General features: G+C 42.9%; 1 protein-coding gene across 3 annotated transcripts in view; it reads left to right on the plus strand.

Annotated features, from left to right (window-relative positions):
* The window catches only part of STXBP6 (syntaxin binding protein 6), a 404,737-nt gene extending 381,760 nt beyond the window's left edge, over window positions 1-22,977 (plus strand). For all 3 annotated transcript variants that reach the window (XM_086936998.1, XM_086936999.1, XM_086937000.1), the window contains 2 exons: window positions 8,811-8,968; window positions 21,042-22,977. In XM_086936998.1, coding sequence (XP_086793124.1) covers window positions 8,811-8,968; window positions 21,042-21,065 — 182 coding nt within the window. In that variant the 3' untranslated portion in view covers window positions 21,066-22,977. The remainder of the gene's footprint in view (window positions 1-8,810; window positions 8,969-21,041) is intronic.
* The last annotated feature ends 223 nt before the right edge of the window (window positions 22,978-23,200 follow it).

Genomic DNA, 23,200 nt, shown 5'->3' on the forward strand with positions numbered 1-23,200 from the left:
TCAAATGTTTGCACAGGGAAAGGATAGGCCTCCTGGCCGCTTTGGAGTAATGAGACACAAGTACCCAGTCTGAACATTGTTGAAATGGCTTCAAGAATACACAAAAATCAGGATTTATGGCAAGTGTAGTCTTTTGATATCGATGCGGGGTGTTACCATTAAAATGGCGGAAAATGGGTTTACGACGACTCCTGGTGGCGCAGTGTCAATTAACCCCTCCCATGCTTGTGACCGAACCGCTCCGTCACAAGCCACGGGTGAGCTGTGCTTGTGACGGAACGGTTCCGTCACGGCCCGCTCGCCGCGCCTGCGCGGCGCTGATTTCGCGCCTGCGCTAACGCTTTGTTGGGCGGGCGGGTTCGTGACGGAACCGTTCCGTCACAAGCACAGCTCGCCCGCGAGCCGTGATGGAGCGGTTCCGTCACTAGTATGGAGCCGCCGCGCGGGTGCCCCACCCCCTTAGCGCTGCGGCGGAATAGCCGCCGCAGCGAAGGGGTGAAATCCGGGCACCCAAGACCTCACCAATGACGCAGCCCAACTCAAAAGGGCTTTGGGTGTGGGGACGTTCCTTGAGGGCTGGTGAGAGAAGAACCAGTAGTGAGGCGCCACGTCACGGTGTCCACCCTCTGTGTGACGAGGAATAAATATAACAATGACATGTAATTTACAGACAGTACAGGAACATAATTAGAAAATTTGCACATATAAAAGATGGCGCCTATTCCAGTTTATAAGATGCTCTGAGTTCTGTCATGTTTTAAATTCTAAAACCCCATTGATCGAGCAGGATTTATTATCCCACCCTTGGCCTATCTTGCTGACATCTTTTATATGAAATCCAGAATTGTTTGCTGGGACCTTTTTGCTAATCCAATAAGGCCCATTAAACCCAAACTGAGAGCAATTGATTAAACATTATAAAAGGCAGGATAGCGCGGTGCTGAGCTGTAACTCAGTTATTACGAGCTTCTGTCAGAGAGGGGAGAGCACCAGCCCTCACCGGATTACTGCTGGCTTGTGCCATGTCAACCGCTGACGTCACTTCCTCCAAGCTAAGGGTCCTCCTCGCACTCCAGATTCGTAGAGCTTTGGGCAGAGATGGTTAGAGTGGCACTAGACGTAGGGTGAGGGGGTCACATCTGTCTCAGGAGAGCCCCCACGGCACTGGTTAGGTGGGTGCCTGAAAATCACTTATACAACTGATGTCTGTGTTATTATATGCCCCTACTGCGCATTATACAGATGTTGCACAACCATGTGTGACTGACTCTCTTAGGACAGGGCAAAGAGGGCCAGGTGTCTGGCAGAGTTTATGTTCTAACTACTGACTAAATGCGTTTAATTTAGATTAATTGTATGTAAAGTTAGTGTATGGTGGTATCCTGGAAATCTGTCCCGAGTCTGTCCATCCTGATCCTGAACTGGACACCCCTGATATCGAAGAATATTTAGAAAGGCCAGGTGATATAATGACCTCACAGAATTCCAAGTTACTTTGCAACGATCCTTTGTTGTCTAGGCACACTATACAGTACTTTCTTATAACACATGGGACCATTGGCACATTTATTACTTAGTATTCAGACTGGTGGGTTTGGCACTTAAGGCCTGCCCTTCATTATCAGGGATAACCAGCATTGTCAAAGCCATTAGGTCTGGTGTGCATTTGGAATCCTGAGTGAAACAGTTAAAAAAAGCCTCCTGAAGTAATATAAACAGAACAAATGAAAACGATTGTTTTCTGTATAATGTGTGTGAATGCACATCAGTACATAAATATGAGATCATTTAATATATGATAATTCAGAGTAATTATGAGATGTAAAATAGCACCTCATATATTGCAATACAAGCAAAAATGCAAGTGTATTCATAATTAGTTCTGGATATTATTAGTGTACATGCGGTCATGAGCGTTGGGAAATTCCGAGCATATGTAAAAGAACAGAAGGCTCGGCGATGCGAATGAGTAGTTGTAGTGTGTCTTGTGAGTTGTGTTATCTTTTGCTGATAGGTGCGAAGTTCATTGAAGCCCAAATAACTCATTTCAGACCTGTTCTCAAGCCAAATAGCAAGAGATCCCTTAAAAATGCTTCTGATATTCAGTTTTTTTTTAATTTTGCTAATTTTGGTAATCTTGTTAAGCCTAATTTTGTGAATTCATAGCATTAAAAAAATACCACAGAAAAATGTTAATTGTATGATTTTCTTAATTTTAGTTGTTCCTGTGAATATATTTTAATGAATTTAGCTTCTCTTCTTTTCATTTATGTGAACTAATTATTATTAAACTTACATTTTAAATAAATTCACTGGAACAATTGTAGAGGCACGGCAATCTACAAGAGTTCGAACACTAGTAACAAAGGATTACGTTGGACATGTGCAGTGACGGGGCATCAAAAGTGTGCCATTGGTCATTGCAGACACAACATGTATTTGCAGGTGGATGCCAGAGAATGGAGAACGGGAAGCACACGAGGAGCGGGGGGGGGAGGGGGGGGGGGTTAGTACGAGGAGGAACCAGAAGAGGCATTACAATCTCTAGAAAGCCCTCAGAAGATGCCTGCATTTTGTCTCTTGTCAGAATTATTCAATTTAAACAGAACTTTTGAAATGTATTGGTGGCTTTTGACTTGGTTAATTATTCTACTTTTATTAACATCCTCAAAGGGAAATAAAGGGATTAGTATCATACTTCACTAATCAATCAATCGGTTTAAGATCCTTCGTGAAATTTACTAGAGAAATGAGAGCATGAAGAGCAGGGGAAGGTGGTCCCAAATGTAATTTGCATAATATGCAGAACATTTAGGGGTCGTGCACTCTGTTTTGAAAGCTGGGGTTTCCATTAGAGGCAGTCCAGCATCACATAGAGACCATTGGCCATCAGACATTTTAAACCTTATGGTCTGGTAGAGCGGCGTGCGTGTGAGTAACACCTGAGGGTGCTATAACTCATCTTGTGGATTGATCTAGCTTCTATGAGAATCTATTGGAGCGGCTGTAAGACAGAAGTCATGTGATCAAATCATCTGTTATGTGACAAAGTGACATGCAACATGCAAGGCTGCCTTCACTGGTGCTGAGCTGCACCGTTGATTCTCCAGTTAAGAGCGAGTTGCATTAATCAACCTTGATACAACTCTTGATTGTACTGTCGTCTTAAGGTCTTGTTCTGGCAATGGGCTGACAAGTCCTGCACGATAACCTCAGCTAGTAACATGCATGTTAGCCCGGCTCAGACTGACACAGTGGCTTGTCATCCAATTTTGAAAAAGTAATGTAGAGAAGAGAACTTGAGATCGAGCTGAGCATCATCCTCCTATTGCTGGTGAAAGATCCCTGACTTTTTGGGGTTGAGAACAAAAGGTGTTAGGCGGAGGGTGAATAGGGTTAATGGGAAACCATGTGATACTCGGTGGAATAAGTTAATAGATCTGGAAAAATAGTTGTCACTTTTGATCTGAGATTGATTAGTCAAGTATGATACACAACTGCTAATCCCCTTATTTCCATTTGAGGCTCCTGATAAATGTAGAATAATTAACCAAGTCAAAAGCCACCAATAAATCACAGATCATAAGTAGACTTGACTTGAAAGCATCAAGAATGCCAAGTGCATCAGCAGCAACCGAGGGCAGGTGGGCTGAGGGCTGCAGCTTGGTCTGAAAACCTGAGTGGAATTCATCTAGGATGTTTCAGGTGTGAGGTTTGCCAACTTCTAGTGATGTTTGGAGGATACAAGGACATGGACATCCCAGAAGGTATTTAGTCACTAGCAGCAGTTGAAGACTTCCACAGCAAGACGTGGCCAATTTTAGAGGAATCGAGGAAAGCATCTTGTATAGCAGATTATTTTACTAGAGCAGGTCAATAAGATAAGAGCTGATGACTCAGGGGTTGAGTGAAGAGAATTCTCACAGATGAGTTCTTGTCAAACCTCAGGCATTGAGTAAAGAAAGTAGTGTCTGCGGCTGAGAATCTGGACAGGTATGTTGTATTCCATGTAGTCAGGAGTCGGAAGCCCAGATAAGAGGGTTTGAGTTGGGAGTTACCCGCATCCTTTGTGATAGTGGGAGATCTGGCTTCAGATTGTGAGCGGTGGAAGGTCTCTGTACTACTCCAGCTACAGGCTTCATCTGCTGGTGATTCTGCTGGGATACCTTTCTGCAATAGTTTTATTTCAGGAGGAAGGAGGAGTTAACTCGTCAGGTGAGTACCAATACTCTTGTGAGAGGATAAGGATACCCAAGGAATTGAATTAGTTGATGATTTTTAAGGCGTTTGGTATAGGTAGCAGAAAGTGTTGCCTTTGAGAGAGAAACCAAATCTGACTGATACCCTAGAAAAGATGAGTAGCAGTTAGAGGAAGACTGTAGAGAGAAAAAGGTGGGAGGGAAAGCTTAGGATAGAGAATAATAAAGGAAGGGTAGGAGGGACAATGCAGGAACAGAGGTGACCTTAAAGTTAGATCATTGAGAGGCAATCATTGGTTAAAATTTATTTATTTATTTATTATGCAACTTGTATCGCGCAAACTAAACCCGAAGGTGTCAAGGCGCCTATCAAAAAGATCAAAAATGCAAAGCACCACTACAGGTAAGCGCGTACAAAAAGGTGGGTCTTCAGGGCAGATCTAAAAGATTGAAGAGTGGGGAGAGACCTTAATTCAAAAGGGAGAGCATTCCACCACTTTGGGGCCAGATTGGAAAAAGCTTTTCCCCCCCATCTAGTTTTCCGAATACGGGGAACAGAGAGAAGAAGTCTGTTAGAAGAGCGAAGGTTCCTGCCAGGATTGTAAAGAGACAAAATAGATCCAATGCCGGTAGGGCTATTTTTAGCTAAAGCCTTGTAGACCATACACATGGTCTTAAAAAGAATCCGATCCTCAACAGGAAGCCAATGGAGCTGCTTCCGAGCAGAGGTGGCAGAAGCACGTCGGGGTAGATCCAGAACGAATCTGGCTGCTGCGTTCTGGACCACCTGCAAGCGCTGTAGCTGACTTTTATTCAGTCCCGCATACAGTGCATTGCAGTAGTCCAGACGAGAGCCCAGGAGGGCAACGGCAAGTTGCTTTCTTGCCTGCAAAGAGAGGTAATGCCTGATTTTCCTTAGTATGGGGATGATACCCCAACAGGTCGATACAGTCCTGTTGACCTGTTGGCACATACTAAGGATAGGATCGATCATAACCCCAAGGTTTTTAGCTGAGGAAGTCGGATCAGGGCAGGCACCCAGTGAATCCGGCCACCACTCAGCTGACCAGATCTCTTCCTTTCCTCCAAACACCATCACCTCAGTCTTCTCCCCATTCAGTTTCAATTAATTGTGTATCCATTGGCCGACTGCCTCCATACAGGATCTAAAGTTGGCGGCAGTCGACGTAACTGACTGGGAGAGAGAGACGAGGATCTGGGTGTCATCCGCGTACCTCCATCCCAAAAGATCTAATAAGTCTGGCAAGGGGGGTCACATAGATGTTAAAAAGGGTGGGACTAAGCGCCGACCCTTGGGGGACCCCACATTGCACAGACAGGGATGGAGATAGGAACTATCCCAGCATCACTCTTTGCTCTCTATGGTCTAAAAAAGACGAAAGGAGCCCCAGAGCCGCCCCCCGAACACCAATCTCCCTCAGTCGAGATGTTAATACCGAGGGGGAAAGGGTATCGAAGGCAGCCGTGAGGTCTAAAAGGATCAGGAGGGAAGTCTGTCCATCATCAACACGCGTGCGGATGTTATCGAGCACTATGGTGAGGGCAGACTCGGTGCTATGTTCCCTCCTGAATCCATGCTGGGAAAGATCCAAACAACCCGAGCTCTCCACGAAGGCAGCAAGATGTTTATTTAAATGGGCTTCAAGCATCTTCGCGGGAGCCGGGAGCAGTGAGATGGGGCGAAAGTTTTTTAATACCCCAGGGTCAAGAGAAGGTTTCTTAAGCAGTGGTTTTACCACAGCTTTTTTCCACTGCTGGGGAAAAATGCCCTCCTTCATCGCCCTATTCATGATGTCAACCAGAGGGGGAAGGAGGGATACTCTACACTGCTTGAGGATCTTTAGAGGACAGACATCTAGCGGAGAACCAGATTTAGTTTTGTTCAGAAAAATCTCTAGGTCCTGGCGAGAGAGAGGAGGAAAGGATTCCAGACCCCCGGACCGAGGTAACTCTGTAGAGGCAGAGTGCAAAACAACGGACACCGGGGGCTCAGCGGTAGAGGATCTTTGCGACTCCAAAGCAATATAAATATCCGATATTTTGGACTGAAAGAAGGAGGCTATCCTATTACAGAGCTCCTGAGAAGCAATAACAGGATCGGGGATCTGAAGAGATGTAAGAGAGTCCACAATCCTGAAGAGCTCTTTAGGAGATGAAAGTGAGGCTGTGAGGGCCGTGAAGTATTCTTGTTTGGTCCTAATCACTTCCAACTTATATCTTTTTAACAAAATCTTGTGGGCTTCCCTATCCTTTTGGTCCCAGCTAGAGTGCCATAGGCGCTCTTGTCTCCTTACTTCCTGTCTAAGCAGCCTTAGTTGTTCTGAGAACCAGGGCGCTGAAGGTCTTTTCCTGGCTGAATAACAGGACCTAGCAGGAGCCAATTCATCCAGGGCCTACGTGATGGTCTTTTCATATTGAAAGACCGCCGAAGGGACATCCATCTCCTGAGTAGTGGACAGACTAGACGTCCATGGATAGAAAGAATCTTCCCTGATGTTTTTGAAATTCCTTCGTACTTCCATTGTACTCGGAGCCCTTCCAATGGTATAATAGTTGAATTGTAATCCCTTTTTAGAGTGTATCATACTGAAATCTTTCTGGTGTGGAATTGGAAGTTCAGATTTTATTATTTAGAAATGACTGGAAATCTTTTATTTCCTAATAATATGGTCCTTTTTCATTTGGTAATTGTAAACATTGTCATTAAGAGGCAGGCCACATTGAGATAAAGTATACTGTCAGATATTATAATAATTATCAGAATAGCGGGTTGAGTAACTGAGAGGATGGGTGACCTGAAGAACAGAACTTGTTGCAAAAATGTGTGTCTGTTAGGAATCCCCAAGGCCTGGTGACACTTGTGTTTGGTCAGTTCTATGGAGTCCAAATATGTAGGACTTAAATAAAAGAGCTACAATGAAAATAAGTCATGTCCAAGCTATAGTGGCACACCCCTGATATTCCCACAACGCCCAGGTGTTTTGGATATTCCTAATGGTTGTAATAGTTATCACGTGATCGAGCCACCGATACAGCTGTGTAATAACCAGCTCTCTACAAGAAAACGGTTTTAGAAGCATAAAAGGATGCAGCATGTTGGCCTTCACATGTTGCTGATCTCCTGAGCCATTGCGGTGCTTGCTGTACCTGGTCACACTCTCAGGTTCTCCTAAGCTTGCTGCACATTTCTGGAGCTCTCCTGGGTCAAGCATGTCAGCAGTGTTCTTGCTGTGATGGGGCAACTTGTGGGGCTACGACTTATGGCACACTGCTGTGCCCTGTGTATCGGATACAAGCCTGAGGATCACTACACTGACACACTGCTGTGGCCTATGTATCTATGTCATTCCCGGGGCGCTCCCCACCTCTTGACACACTGCTTTGGACTATCCTACTGCTTGCACAGAGATGATGGGGCTCCTGTCTTGAGCCCATCCACAGAGCAGGAGCAATCCTCTGCCTGCCATGCCTGTGGTGCCCCGGTAGATGTAAGTGTTAGTGTCTGAGTGGCAGATAGCACAGCTCCGAGACATGAAGTTCCAATGACTACCATGTGTGCGCGAGTGCTAGCGCATGTGCTGCAGGTAGCACAGCTCAGAAACACAGAGGGGCAAACACTGCCATGTCTACGTGCTAGTGCCTGGCTGCAGATAGCACAGCTCGGAAACACAGAGTGGCAAACACTGCCATGTCTACATGCCAGTGCCTGGCTGCAGATAGCACAGCTCGGAAGCATAAAGTGGTAATTACCACTATGTCCATGAGTGAGTTTATGCATGAGCTGCATGCAACGCCACTGAAACACCGCTGTGTGTTACTGCGGGGTGTTCTCTGCAGATCATTGATTACCTGTAAGTAGAATACATGCCACTTCCGTGCCTGGGTGCAGGGCGGCATCATGATCTGCACCTTGGTCTCTAGACATAGGCATACTAATGGCGGGGCACTCTTTGTTCTGGTAAGGGAGGATGTGACGCTCTCAGTTCTGGCACACAGGGGATAGGGCTCTCTTATCCTGGCACAGAGATGATGACGCAAGCAGGCTAGGGCTCTCTTATCCCTGGGGTGAGGTGATGACGCAAGCAGGCTAGGGCTCTCTTATCCCTGGGATGAGATGATGACACACACAGACTAGGGCTCTCTAATCCTGGCACAGAGATGATGACGCACACAAGGTCTATGGCTCTCTTATCCTGGCACAGAGATGATGACACACACAAGGGCTAGGGCTCTCTTATCCCTGGCACAGAGATGATGACGCACAGAAGGGCTAGGGCTCTCTTATCCCTGGCACAGAGATGATGACGCACAGAAGGGCTAGGGCTCTCTTATCCCTGGCACAGAGATGATGACGCACAGAAGGGCTAGTGCTCTCTTATCCCTGGCACAGAGATGATGACGCACACAGACTTGGGCTTTCTTATCCCTGGCACAGAGATGAAGCGCACACAGAGGATAGGGCTCTCTTATCCCTGGTCTCTCCATCATGCTACTCTGATTTTGTTCTCTTTAATGTAGTGTTTTTGCATTCTATTGAAAGATGATTCTAACACAGTTGCTTCCTTTCTATCTCTTCCCTCCCCTGACCAGGAAACAGCATCCTCCACTCTGCAGCAGACAGTGTGACCAGCGCTGTGCAGAAGGCGAGCCAGGCCTTGAATGAGCGCGGGGAGCGCTTGGGCCGAACAGAGGAGAAGACGGCGGACATGATGAACAGCGCCCAGCAGTTCGCAGACACAGCACACAAAGTAAGTGATGCGCAGTGCATCTCCTGGGGGAGGAGTTACCTGCACCCTTGGACCGGTGCCTGACTGCGAACAGTGGCGAGCCTAGTGCTTGCTGGACGCGTACACATGCGCTATGTCACATGTGCATGCGGGCTGGCACCACCCCTAGCGTGGGTAACTGAATTCATGACTCCTTGGGAGAGGGAGCATGAGGGAGTATGGACCAATCCCCAGAGGGGTGGAGTATTATTCACAAAATGATGACCCAAGAGAAATACACACACTTACCACAGTGTTTGATACAAGTGTCTTCCTTTCAGATTATTACCAACACAACCAATAGTTTGCTTATTTCAGAAGTGAAGCTCTATTCATGGGTGTCATTGTTTTTATTCTTTTTTTATTCAACAAAAGAATGGATGCAGTGGGGGTAGGCCACTTGACATTAGACCCTCTGATCATCCTTTGCTGTGAAGACTGAGCCAGTAGGGACTTAGGTCATGATGGGTGGGCGCAGCGTCTGGCCACAGGGTTGGGGCTATGGCTGTTGGGTAAACCAAGGATTTGGCTTAGCTTTACAAGGATTGACCCCTGAACGCAGTTCAGTGCACGACGCTTGACGTGAAAGTGCAGGTTGTTGCAGCCCCACATAACCCCACTCTATATATAGTTGATGTGGTGTCCGTGCCTTCTTGGTTACTGACAGTCTCTTAAAAAGGGGTCAGTGATGAAATGGTCATTCAAACTCAGTTTCATTCTTTAGAATATCACACACAAGTAAAAGTATTTGATTTCAACAGTCTCGCCCTGTCGTTTAGCACAACTAAATTAACCACACAGAATAGTACTAAAACAGCACTGATGCATGTTACTAACAATGAGAATAATATAAACATTTCTAACATAGTTGAAATGTAATTTGGCAACCTAGTACCCTAAATACTAAATCGAATGCACTATACTTTGAAAGCACGGAGACTCTACTTGGACGCTAAGGGACTTAGACTCATATAATGAGATTTCCATTGAAATGAATGGGCAGTGCATGACAAGTTACCCTTGTCATTAGCATCCAAGTGGTTAAGATTTAGTGCACTGCATACCTGTTTCCAGCAAGAAGTTGTAATTATCACTAGCTGGGAGAGAGACATCCCTAGAACTAAAGCAGACTTCCTTCTCTGTCTCTGACTTGGCTCGGTATCAGTTCTCAGCGTAGGACTGGATGTTGCAGCAACACGACAATCTGTCAGGATCTCTGTCAGTATCCCGTACGATGACCCAGGTGAAGGACCTCTCTCTCTAAGCAGTCACTTGGTGACCCTTTTGTACTGTTGACCACCAATCTTAACCTAAATGGGGAACATTTTAGGAATTTTGGATTCACTATGCTAATCTTAAGACACACTAACATACACCTGTATGGTAAAAATACGTCAATTCAAGCTACATTGTTTATTTTTATTATCTGACCCTGAAATGTAGATAACAAGGCACTTGTCTAAGACTGATGTCATATTAGGTGTCTTATCGATGTCATTGTCTGGATGATTTGACACTTTCTATGAAAGATAAAGGTAGACATGCCAATGATCAGGTAGAAAATTGAGTATTTGACTGCTCAAAATGGAGTCCGGCCTTAAGGGCTATACGTCACTACAGCACTATGACCACAGGCCAGGCACAGAGGAGGGTTGGCCACAAAATTTGTGTTTGGTGCGGAGTGCGGCTATAAGGGAAGTCCACCAACAAAACCTTGTGGTATTCTTGATGCAGGGCTAGTGTGACACCAGGCCTTACAGACAACCTTCACTGTCTATGTCCAGAATATCTTCATTGTGGGGGTTGGCTGCCTGGTCCCGGGTGAAGCTGTGTGTTAAACTTGTCCTACGTATGGTTGAAAAGTGTGTTTTATGGAGGTTTGATGCTTTTGGAGGGTTTCTTTTAAGTTTATTTATTGTAGGCCTGGGCGTTAAACTCCATTCCGCTCACGGAATTTGCGGAATTTGGGTAATTTCGCGTTCCGCGGAAAACGCAAATTTGCCCAAAATTCTGCATTTCGCGAGATTTTTGCTTGTTTGCGTTCTCAAATGCGTGTTCGACAGATATATCCCTCCGAGCATGCAAACAGCGATTGAGTAAAAAAGCATCGCAAACAAGCAATTCCGCGTTTTTGCATAATTTCTGCGTGTTCGCAGAGATTTTTTACCGTTTCGCGGAGATTTGTGTAACGCGATTATGCAAACTCCGCCCACCCCTAATTTATTCAGCCTTTGATAAGCAATGCGCACACTAAGAAAAGTCGTTGTGAGACCTTGCAATTAGCAGCCAGGAGCTCTTGAACACATATCAACAACAGCAGTGATGCAACTGTTCTGGTCACACAACGTGTGCTCCGGTGGTAATATTAACAATAGGCACAGTGTACAGAGCTGACATGAATAAAGGCATCCTAGCAAAGAACCATGGCATAAGGGTGTTGCAATGTTACAAATACTAATATCAAAGGTCAAGTGGTGTGTAGTGTAGAATTACTGAGAAATTGGTTCAGTTCCAGTCTATTGTTTCTTCTCCCGCCATCCCTTGCTCTGTATTTAATGTAGTATGCCTAGCGAGTTTACAACACTATGTGCGGAGTGGGTTATAATACTTTTTTTGTTGAAAAAACGTATATATATATATAGATAGATAGATATATATATGCACAAAACTCCACACACCACTTCTGAGTCAGACCGGAGGTCAGGTCGGCGCAGGAACAGAGGAGACGGATCAGCTGATGCGCTACACAGGTTCTTTATTTGCATTACAGTCGGTAGCAAGAGGGCACTACGCGTTTCGGGCTTCAAGAGCCCTTGTTCACATGCAAGTGAACCAGTTAGATTTTTTTAATTTTATAATGCAGTGTGACACAATTAGCCCGCCCAGACACGTGATGTTGCAGTCTGATAGACATAAAAGACAAACTTTTATATATATATCGAATCAGTTGTTACATATGGCCTTTATACATTATTGCAAAAAGAGTATGTGTAAAAAGACATTCTTTAAAACAACATACCATAAAATATAAATAAATGCAATGATAATGTCATATGAACCCACACACATAGTTGATAGGAATTTCATAATTTCAGGATAAATCCCTTAAAAAAGACCAAATATTTCATATGTATAAAATCTTTAAAGTGACTAGCGGACTAATGTATAAGTGTGAATATATTTAAATTAGACCGGTTCTGAGCCTGCGTCAAGTGGAGTATGTTAAAGTGCATGAGGGAATAAGGAGGATGGGAATAAAGTGCTGAGCCAACATATTGCACAAAAGTACCATGTGTATTCAATGCATAAATGCAGTTTAACAGTTAGAGATAGGACATTGTCCTTTACTATATCTCATATTAAAAACTGTAAAAACATTTGATACTGGTATTAAAACTACAATATGTAAAATTCATTATGACTAAAAACACCCAGTGTAAAATACGTGCTGATTAAATAACATTAGGTAGTAAAAAAGTGTATACAAAATTTTTAAATAGTAATTAGTGTATATTTACAAAATAGGAGGAGGTAAGGAGCTATTTGTTTTTATGAAAAGGAGGCCAACAAGGAACTTGACTGGCCACCTATCTTACCTATCAGAAAAGTCATATCCTAGTTCATGTTATATATTTTTACATATACAGACATATACAGACTCCTATATATTTAAATGGTCCACTAGGTAACAGGGAACCTGACTACCTAGGGGAAGTTACATCCAGAGCTGATACTTTGTTTACAAGGACTCCATGTTTACATCAAAAACCTTATTATATAAAGTGACGAAGATCCTCTGTGATGTTGAGCCCATTTGGCCACTTACTATCATATTCGAGAATCATACGTGACTCCAATTGTCGGAGTTTTAGTTCTCGATTACCCCGGGAACTGAAGCCACAACATAATATGATAGACAGTTGATGTCTTTGTTGTGTGAGCTCAAAAAATGGCGGGCGACAGGATAAGCAGGATCTGAGTGTAGAATGGCCCGAATATGCTGCAAGATTCTGACATGCACCGGTTGTATAGTACTGCCTACATAATTGAGGCCACAGGTGCATGTCAGTACATATACAGCATATTCTGTTTTACACGTAAATTGGCCCTTGATGGGAAACTCAGTGTCGCTGAAGGGAGTTTTGTAGTGTGTTTTATTTATTCCAAAATTACAAGCTCTACACGTAGAGCATTTTCGGAATCCCTCCTTGATTAGCCAATTGGGTTTCAGTTTGAGCTCTGGGCTGCTTTGATCTAGTGTAGCTCCCATATTCAGTGCCCGGCGAAAGGTAACCAAAGGTTTGTCAGGAAGCATGTTGCCCAAAACATTGTCAGTTAATACTGTGGGCCAGTGATGGTTGAACATTTGTCTTATTTTGTTGTGTTGGCTGCTATAATTCGTGATAAACCTGGGACATTCTTGTTTGGCAATATCCAATGTTTCGTCAGGTAATTCTGTATTGTCAGAGGCTTGCATTAACAAACTCGCCCGGGTTCTACTCTGAGATTTAGCTAGAGCTAGATTAAACATTTTTTCAGTGTAACCATGGGCTTTCATGCGAATACGCAAGTCATCAACACAGGTATCGAAATCAGAGGCAACACTACAAATTCTTTTTAACCTCAAAATTTCTCCATATGGAATACTCTGAATTGTGTGCCTGGGATGTAGACTGGAGGCATGGAGGGGTAGTGTTGCCTGCCGTGCTCTTACGGTGAAGGGTAGTCTGCACTCTACTGTGATTGTCAATATAGACCATGACATCCAAAAATTCTGCTTTTTTAGTGCTGATCTTTGAAGTAAATCTGAGGTTATAAGGATTGTCATTAATAGCCTCAATAAAAGCAGTAGCCTCTGTTTCACTACCTTGCCAGACTATAAAAATATCATCAATATAGCGGAGGTACCGGATGACTTTCTCTCGTACCCACACTTGATGCGTAACATTGAGGACCCGCTCCTCCCACCAGCCTACGTGTAAACACGCATAGCTGGGGGAGAAGCAGGCCCCCATTGCCACGCCCCTTAATTGCCTCCAGATTTCCTTGCCAAACAAAAAAGTTATTATTTAAGCACCATTCAATTAACCCCAGAATCATTTTGTTATGCTCGTAAAAGTCAATTGGCCTGTGACCCAGGAAATAAGAGACTGCATTCATTCCATCGATATGTGAAATGCTTGTATATAGTTGTTCTACATCCAAGGTCACAAGCAGCATATCATCTTGCCATTCTAGGTCCTCTATTTTGGCCAAAAAATCACCAGTATCGCGTACAAAGCTGGGCAGGTTGCTTACCAGTTCTTTCAAGAAAAAGTCCACATATTGTCCTACTTTTTCTCCACAACTGTTTATCGCGGAGATAATTGGCCTGCCTGGCACTGGTGATAGTCCTTTGTGTATTTTAGGAATTAAATACATGTTTGGCAGAGTTGGATGTTCATTAAGCATGAATTTATACTCATATATATATATTGATGCCACAGAGTTGCTGCGCTTAGCAGTTCCCTTCCTACGGCATCGGTGCCTGCTAAACGGCGACAGCAGCCATTTGTAAATTGAAATGGAGTCCTTCACTCCGCCTCAATGACAGAACACACCAGGTTGCAGCACACCAGGAGACAGCACAAATAATTTTATTGTGCACCAAAGTTAAGGACGACGTGTTTCAGCGTTTCACCTTTGTCAAGTTACTTCCTGTACAACTCATTTCCATAGAAATACGTTTGAGTTCATGAACATAGAAAACATACTTCGCGTCTTTCTAATATCACACAATTAGCAGTGCATTAAAACATTTAGACTGAGAGTTAAAACAATTATAACGCAATATAAATAGATTGCAATTCATTGTTATAATCATCATGATATAAGCTATTGATTGGCACTAAATACAAACAAGTCATCTGCAGTGTCTGTTTTCGGAATTTTTGGTACAATAAAGTTATCCTTGTTGGTCTTCCACGTTATTGGAACTACTTGTACCAGAATGCCTCATCCTTATTCACAGAATACCTTATGGTGCAACCTTATATTTCGCTGTGTTATGAATCTTGTGAGACGGTTTCAAATTGAGCCATACCATCGCTACACAATGTGTCAATTCGCATTCTGACAGTTATTCTAAATACGCGGGGCACTTGGCACAGATTTTCAGAATGCGTGCAAACATGATTATTGACCACATTTTAGCCTTCTCTACGATCTTATGACGAGTGCCACACCATTGCTTCACAATATGTCAATTCGCATTCCGGTAGTTATCCAATTACGTGCAGCGCTGATTTCCATAATGCGTGCAGACACAATTATTGACCACATGTGAAACTTCTCTGCATTCTTATGACAAGTGCCATATAATCAATTAATTATTGCGAGCTTCTCTAGCTCCTCAATACATTCATATAAATATGTGCGATGCTTTGCATGGTTTCCATACTTGATACAAATCAATTATTGACCACAAATCAAATTGTAGATCACATCTGGCACCCTCTAACAAGTAAATAAGGACCCTCTTGGGCTGTTGGCAGGAGGTTGAGATGGCGTCATCCGCAGAGGACCAATGTGTGGTATTCGAGTCATCATCAACTTTTCAATTATGGAGTCGGACAAAGGGGAATCCAGACTTTAGTGGAATTGAGGGAAAATTAGTATTTTTCAGAAAAATCTTTGAACCATCCTGACTATATCTGCAGGAGATGGACGTAGGCAGGAGAAATCATTAACCAGAGGAGCTCGGGTCGGTCAGCTCGCTAGCACACTTCTTCCTAAGGACGCACTAGATGTGGTCCAAAATGTAAACCATGAAAAATAATGCTTGTGTGATGGCTCCAAAAGGTCTTCTAGATGACTTTCTTCAGTGCCCTGACACACTAATGGTGTCAAGAAAAAAGTATAAAATGAGAAAACCTTAAAAATAATGAAACCTAAAACTGATAAAAGATTAATAAAGAAAGGATGTGTAGGACCTGGACTGCTCACATGGGTAAGTGCTTGACTTGCTGACAGGCAGGTGGCTTGCACAGTTGCTACTAATGGGGCAGGTCCTGCTGCAAGTGAGGCAGATGTAACTCTCTGTGTCTGACTCCTGACGTCACGCACAATCAAAGAAACTCCATATTAATGGGATCTGGTACGAAGTAGGAAACAGTAATGACTTCACCAATACAACTAGACAAAACCAGGTAACATGTATTCCCTAAGAAGCCATTTGTATTTGTAGAAGTGTTGTAGATGTGCCACTGAGTCGTTGTTTAAATTAGATCGTCTGCACCACCACATCGGCTTGTCAATGTGGAAAGTTTAACTATACAAGCATGGCGCCCCCTCGTAATGTACAAAAAGGTAGCATATCATTCATACATGAACATACCCCTTTTACTCTTTGTGCCTGTGGCCCCATTAAATACAAAATGCTCAAAATGACATTCACTGACCTCTTCAGAACAATGCAACTGGAGCCACCACCGACGTGACCCAACCTTCTCAAACCCAACCAGGCGTTACTCCATACTTAATTCTACTTGACTCATTACAACATGACTTCCCATTCCAGGGTGTCTCTTAGACCATGTTCCTTAGTTGGTAGCTATAGCTCTCCTAATGTGGCTTCCTTATACTTGCTCTCAGGGGTTTGGATTTGTGGAAAGCAGAAATGGGCTTTGCCCTAAGCATAGGAAGTTGACTTTGGTGATGCCTTCTTTCTTCTAGGCCATTCTTTTCCCATCCACTTGAATACTGGACCCGCTGCCATCCCTGTGTTCCCCAACATTATTTCTCTATTATATACCTTGCTGGTGACCTTCTCCTTGTAGACTACACTCTTAACAAATAATCTTTCTCATGGATATATGGAAATCCTTCTGGTTTCCCATTTGGGTGGCAAGAATATCCTGTAAGATACTAGTTTTATCTTTTTGGAAACAGTACAAAACCAACTAAAACTGGTTTTTACCCTCTAATAACTTAATGTAATCACCGTATTTATTATGAACATTAAAACTTACTATATTCTTCAAATGTTGGTTCTTTTCTTGTCTTTCAATCTGGAAACGTACTTTATGTTCTTTCAAATTTCCAAAACCTTTCCAGAAAAGTTGTATAAAATGAGGTGTCTGAGGAGCACTTGGTGATGGCTGAGTTAAAGAAAAGGCACAAAGTACTGGGATGAGGAAAGCTGTGTCAACCTTATAGATAAATATTGAGCATTGTTGGGTGCAGAAGTGTGGCTCAATGATTAGAGTGGCAGACCCTGATGCAGAGGTCTATCCCGGGACCAGGGTTCAATTCCCCACCTCAGCGGGTCTTGGGCTCAAAATTCCATGGACCTGATAATTCTCGCCTCGGTGCCTATTCCAATCATGGAGTCCCACTCTGCAACTCTGGGCAATAGCTTGCTTAATCTCCACAACGGCCCCCACAACGCTAAGGATGCCTGGCCTCCACCTTGGGGGTGCCCAGGAGTGGACGCCTCACAGGGAAAGCCAGGATGGGTTCCACAGCGGTATTCGTACAAGCGCCTTGAGACCCTTGCGGGTGAGTAGTGCGCTATACAAGTATCAATTTACTTACATTTACATTGCATATTCAACAAAATCTAGCAATACCAACATATTCTTTTTTTACATCTAAGAGTTCCTTTCAGCTCTAGTTGTCTTTCTTGAATGTTAAGCCACTGAAAGCAATTGTGCATCTTCTAAATTTTGGGGCAAAATAACCCCAAAGCAAATTGGGAGCATCAATTTCAACCAAAATTAGTGTAGTCCCTCTGTCCGATAATGAAATAATGGCAGGATAACGCTGTATAAATATATAAATGTGTGTAAGATGATTGTTTAAAAACTATTACTTTAACTCCTTAGAAGAAAGTATTTTAATGATGGAACTAAAATCAAACAATTATGTATTTCTTTCAGCAGAAAATTGTTATTTATAATGTCTTTAGTATCTCACTCACATATTCAACATGTGAGAGAAATATATCATCCAATTTGATGATTGCATAGACATGCAACATTTTGTAAATCCCGGTATTCAAAAGAGCTTGAACGTTACATGTACATAATGTAGTTCATGTGCATTATCAAATCCTCACAAGCATGCCAATGATGAAGCCTTTTTTCATCTTCAGCTTTTAAATAAATTATAATCCTAAATACTTTAAATCTGAACCTGTCTCACTTTAATCAACTGAAAAACAAGCAGAAGTTAGAGAAATCCCTTCCTATAATGATACTCCTGTATTCAAATGGTGCTAGTCAATGCAAGGTCTATACGGTGCAACATTCTTCAGCACAAGAAATGGGGCTGCAGCAAGGGATGTTAGCTGGCGACTGCGCCCCTTTAAATTCTTATTAATCTAAGTTCGGTAGGAGTACATCTCACTTTTATAGTTTCAATCTGATTAGATGCAGACTATGGCATCAGAAGGGAGCCTTCGCCTAATATTATCACTGTGCTCCGCTGTGAAAAGAGCAATCAAACTAGATTGATTTTATCTAGAGCCTTGAAGAGCAAATCATCTGATTCACACTAAATGAAAGCTGTGAAATATGGACACCAAGTGATCCCAGGTGAAGCCCCATTGTTGAGAGATGAAGGGAAGTAGAAACAAGTTTGTCTGCAGTGATTAAAGATGTCAAGATGTTGTTTACAGATCGATTTTATAAACAATCTGGAGCAAACAAGTTGAGTCCATTGCATAGGACGAAGGCACATTTAAGATTGTTTCCGTCTTCCACAGTATTCAAGGGAACATTTTCTCTGTGATGACATGATCCCTCATCTTCAGGACGCTGGAGAGATGGACCCCTGCAGTTTGAGCTTGCTGTAATTACAAAGGTCTTGGCAACTGCCAAGGAGAGCCCTTTGCCCAGCCCGATCCCAACAGCAAAATTATTTGCTTGTATTGTTCTACCAGAGTTGTGCACTGAGAAGGGTGAGAAAAATGACATGTCAGTCTGTCCTTCATGGTGGTTTGGAATTGTTTTCTTGCATAGGAAATGGTGCTACTTTATTTTTATTCCCTCCCCCAATCCGCTCCTTATTCCCTGGAAAGTTTGTTCAATTACAAAACTATTAATATGGGTAGGTGGACATATAACATAACTTGGGTATTTGTATAGCGCACGTGCACCCAAAGGTATCAGGTGCTGAATTTCCCAACTTTTGAAAATCCTGGTGAGGAGGTAGAGTGTTCTCGCTGCCTGCGGCAAGGCTATGGAACTCCATCTTGGAAGAGCTTTTTGGTCAACCTTCTCACTCCATCTTCCGTACGAGCTTAAAAACCTGGCTTTTCTCACATACTTCAGTATGAGCGTGTTGTCTAGTCCGCTGCCTCCTCTTAGTTGCATTAGCAACTTGACACCCTTGGGCTTAGTTTGCGCTTTATAAGTCCAATACTTACTTACTTACTAATTACAGATGTTTATTGTTACCCACTCTGGTACTCATTTTATCAACCTCTGAAAGATAAAAGGCTGAGTGGACCGGCCGGGATTTGAACACTAGATGCGGTTATGTGATCTTGTCGTTATTTTGGGCATGATGGCTCAGTTCTTTGGGGTTTATGCACATATTTCAAGCCACCTGGCTTATTCCTAAAATATTGTTTAAAGCTTTTATAGGTTTTGTGGTACTAAGCACCAATAAAGCTGATTTGTCCTCACTTCATTAAGAGAAGATCTTTAGAAAATATTGTATGATTTATAATAGTAGGCCTCAACGGTACACAATATGACAAGATTAAGGATCCTATAGAAAGACGCAGACTCATAGTGTCTGGCTTGGGCAGATCTCTGTTTTGGAGATATTAGTTTGACAAATGGGAATTCCAAGATCTACAAAAAACACAAGTGAAACCACTTGACCTTGTGCGCACTGTTGCACTTCCTGCTGGAGGGCTTCTGTTTAATTTATCAACACGAATTATTGACCTACGGACATGCGAAAGACTGTTTTCCATCAACACAGTCTTTCGCATGTCCATAAGTCGTTCCCCCCCCCCCCCCCCCCCCCCGGTTATAGTTTTCTTTCTGGTTTTCACTCACCTTTCTAGATTGCTTGAACCCCCTTTAAAGGTTATTCGATCACTCCTCCAACTCTCACTATTCTTTTTCTTCACTATTTCAGTCATCACCAGACAGCATGCACTTACTCTGAACAACACAAAGTCACCATGTTGAAAATTTCCTGTACTGCATTCTCTATTATGTTGAAGGATCATGTCAAATAGTATGAATTTTTCTGTTTACTTTCAAAAACAGCCCCTGAGGAAGGGCCAAGGGGCCCAAAATGCATAGGGCAATGTAAAAAGTATAAAATGTATATGTGAACAGCGAATGAAATATTGTAATCCAATGAAATTTGCAATTGGTCATAATGTTTGATTTGAAGTTTGGAATATGAAACAAGTAAAGCAATAATGAACAACACTCAAAGCTTGAGCTTATTAGATTAAGTTTATGTTGTTGAATATTTGAAATAATTTGTGTTGATAAATTAAACAGAAGCCCTCCAGCAGGAAGTGCAACAGTGCGCACAAGGTCAAGTGGTTTCACTTGTGTTTTTTGTTGATTTGAAGTGCACAATCTGGACATTGTGCTTACCTTAGCAGCACGCACACAAAACGTTTAAAACTAGGTATATAGCCTTAAAACAAAAGGAGTGCCCAGCCCCTATCCTTTATTCTAAATTCCAAGATCTAAACATATGTGGTTTGTGTGGCCAAGTTACTGAGTCTTTACTTGGAACTTGTTTGATTTTATTTTTAAGAATGAGTCCCCCCTGAGGCTCAAATACACTGAGGATATTTTGAGGCTAATGATTCATGGGCATGGAAATACAAAGCACTTAAATGATTGATAATGGCTTTGACTGGTGGCTTGTTATTCTTTGCATATGTAGATCTTTAGTGCAATTTATGTGGTTTTAAAATGTGTAAACTTTCAAAAAGTTTTTAGAGAAAAAGGAAACATCTGTGGAATCATCAGTGTGCATCGAGCAGATTCTCAAGTATGCGGCTCTCGCTAACTTCTTCTTCTTTGTCCTACAGCTCGCCATGAAGCACAAATGCTGAGGCACGGCCAACATCGCTCAGCCCATCTGGAGAGAAAGTGAAGGAAATCTCTGCCTGCAATTTTTTTTGCTTTATTTTTTAATAAAGCCACATTCAACTGCCGAACTACCAAACAACCAGAATCAGCTTACCCTTTGCCGGGTCTCAGACAAATACGGCCTCCTGTTTCCCATCTTCCTAAGCAATGTCTACTCTTATATTTTTTTTATTTCATTGTGTTTTTAATTTCAATTTTTGGACATTGATTGTTATGGGCTGTACTTGGTCAGACACAAAGAAACCAAATGGAAGGCACTAAGATCCAGACTGGACCAATGTGATTTTTAAAAAGCAACTGAATAACAATGGAATTTATTAGTGTTCTTTCTCATCAGTGAAGAGTGGGAAGGGGTTTCGACTAGGGTAATGCAATCTCTGCATTCTCAGTGATTGACTAGCCGATCAGTGTTAAACTTTACTCCAACTTGCCAGAGCAATCTGCACCCCACTGTGGCACGATGAAGAAGAGGGAGCTTCAAGAAGTTGGACCACCTAAGGAGGCTCTTCAAGAAGTTGAAAGACCTAAGGAACCAGGCCCTTCCTTCAGACAATGGTTAAAGACTTTGCAGTGTTTACTGACGTGGACGGTTACGGCCTAGCCTCACTACGTGTCCGTACCATCTGATGGCCACGGCACCCTGAGACAGACCATGCAACGTGGATGGTCTGTTGCATCCTCTTACAGTTTCTAATAGCAATAAAAGGACTTCATGCCTTTGTCGGACATACATGTGTGGAACAAACATGCTTTGCTGACCATCACCCAATAGTACATCAACGTTTGTTTGTTTCCCCCATAGTAGATGTTGATGTCTGTTTCATGTGACTCAGTTTGTATAAAGTTTGCAGGGCGCAGGCCTCTTGGTCAGACACAGTTAATGGGTTCAGCAGTGTTACGCAGTTATCCCCTAGATAAAACCAGGGGGCTCTAAACAGCAATACTCCCTTACATTGAATGTTGAAAAGCTTTACTCTGCTCTTTCCATTCATGGAAAGGGATTTAAGCATCAGTTTTAAAGGGGAAAATGCCTCCTACTTGTGTATAGGTTTGAAATGAAGCTGTCCTCTTTACCAATCCTTTTCGAGGTCCCATCTGGTCTTGGGTCCTCCCGGCGAGTTGCCAGAAGGAGAGGGAGGATCCAGTGATGTAGCTTGTGGTGGCCAATGGTTCGATGACGTCAAAGAGTCCGCAGAACGAAGAAAACAGTAAGGCATTGCATGCAGGATCCACTGCTGTGGTGCATCGCAGATACAACTGTAGATCCGCCGAGGCTAGCCTGAAATAGAGTTACAACAAAAGTAGAGTTTTTATTAATATAATCTTAGTGGAGATCCATTTCAGGGGTTTCTTTTAGCTAGAATGTAGTGGAGGATTGGTCATGCCTTCTGCATTTGAAGAGTCTGCTCGAATCTCCACAGGGGGTCTTCATTTGCAGAACTGCATCACTGAAGCCTCTTCTTACTACACAGGGAACAAAAGTCAGAGTCTGGTGTTCTCAATAAAGCAGGGTAGTCCATGAACCCATGCAGTGTCTGGGGCTTTGTTTTCAAAGACCAGGGATGCTGGAGTGGCGGCCATCTTGGACTCGGAGCTTCATGGGTGTGGTTGTTGTGCTGTCCACTCTGATGGAGAAAGAGGCCATTCGCTGAGCTCGTTTCTGTTCTGAAAGTGTGCTACATGTGACATGACAATGGCTTTGCGGTACATGATTCTCAAATTGTCTAAGCACTCGGACACGGCCACATGTTTGTTGCAAAATGTTGTCCCCTTTTACCACTTGTTGGCCATGGGGCATTTGCATCTGTATCATCAACCTGTAGTTTCGGATCCCTCAACTGTGAAAGTAGAATGTAATTAAACAATTTAAGAAAAGCTCTCAGGTTTTCACCCTTTTTATTGTGTTGTATTTGAATTTTGATCAGAAAGATGGCGAATGTTGTTCAGGTAAGTTAAGCTTTTGAAATCCAGCAGTGATCTCTTAAGGTCAACTCCAGGTTCTCTTCCTTTCCCAACTTTTTTCCTTGTTGGGTGATTAGCTTTGGCATTTCTATCCAATTTTCCTTGACAAATATTTTTTCTAATAGCACAAACCATT

Source organism: Lissotriton vulgaris, chromosome 9, assembly GCF_964263255.1.
Source record: "Lissotriton vulgaris chromosome 9, aLisVul1.2, whole genome shotgun sequence".
Lineage (NCBI taxonomy): Eukaryota > Metazoa > Chordata > Amphibia > Caudata > Salamandridae > Lissotriton > Lissotriton vulgaris.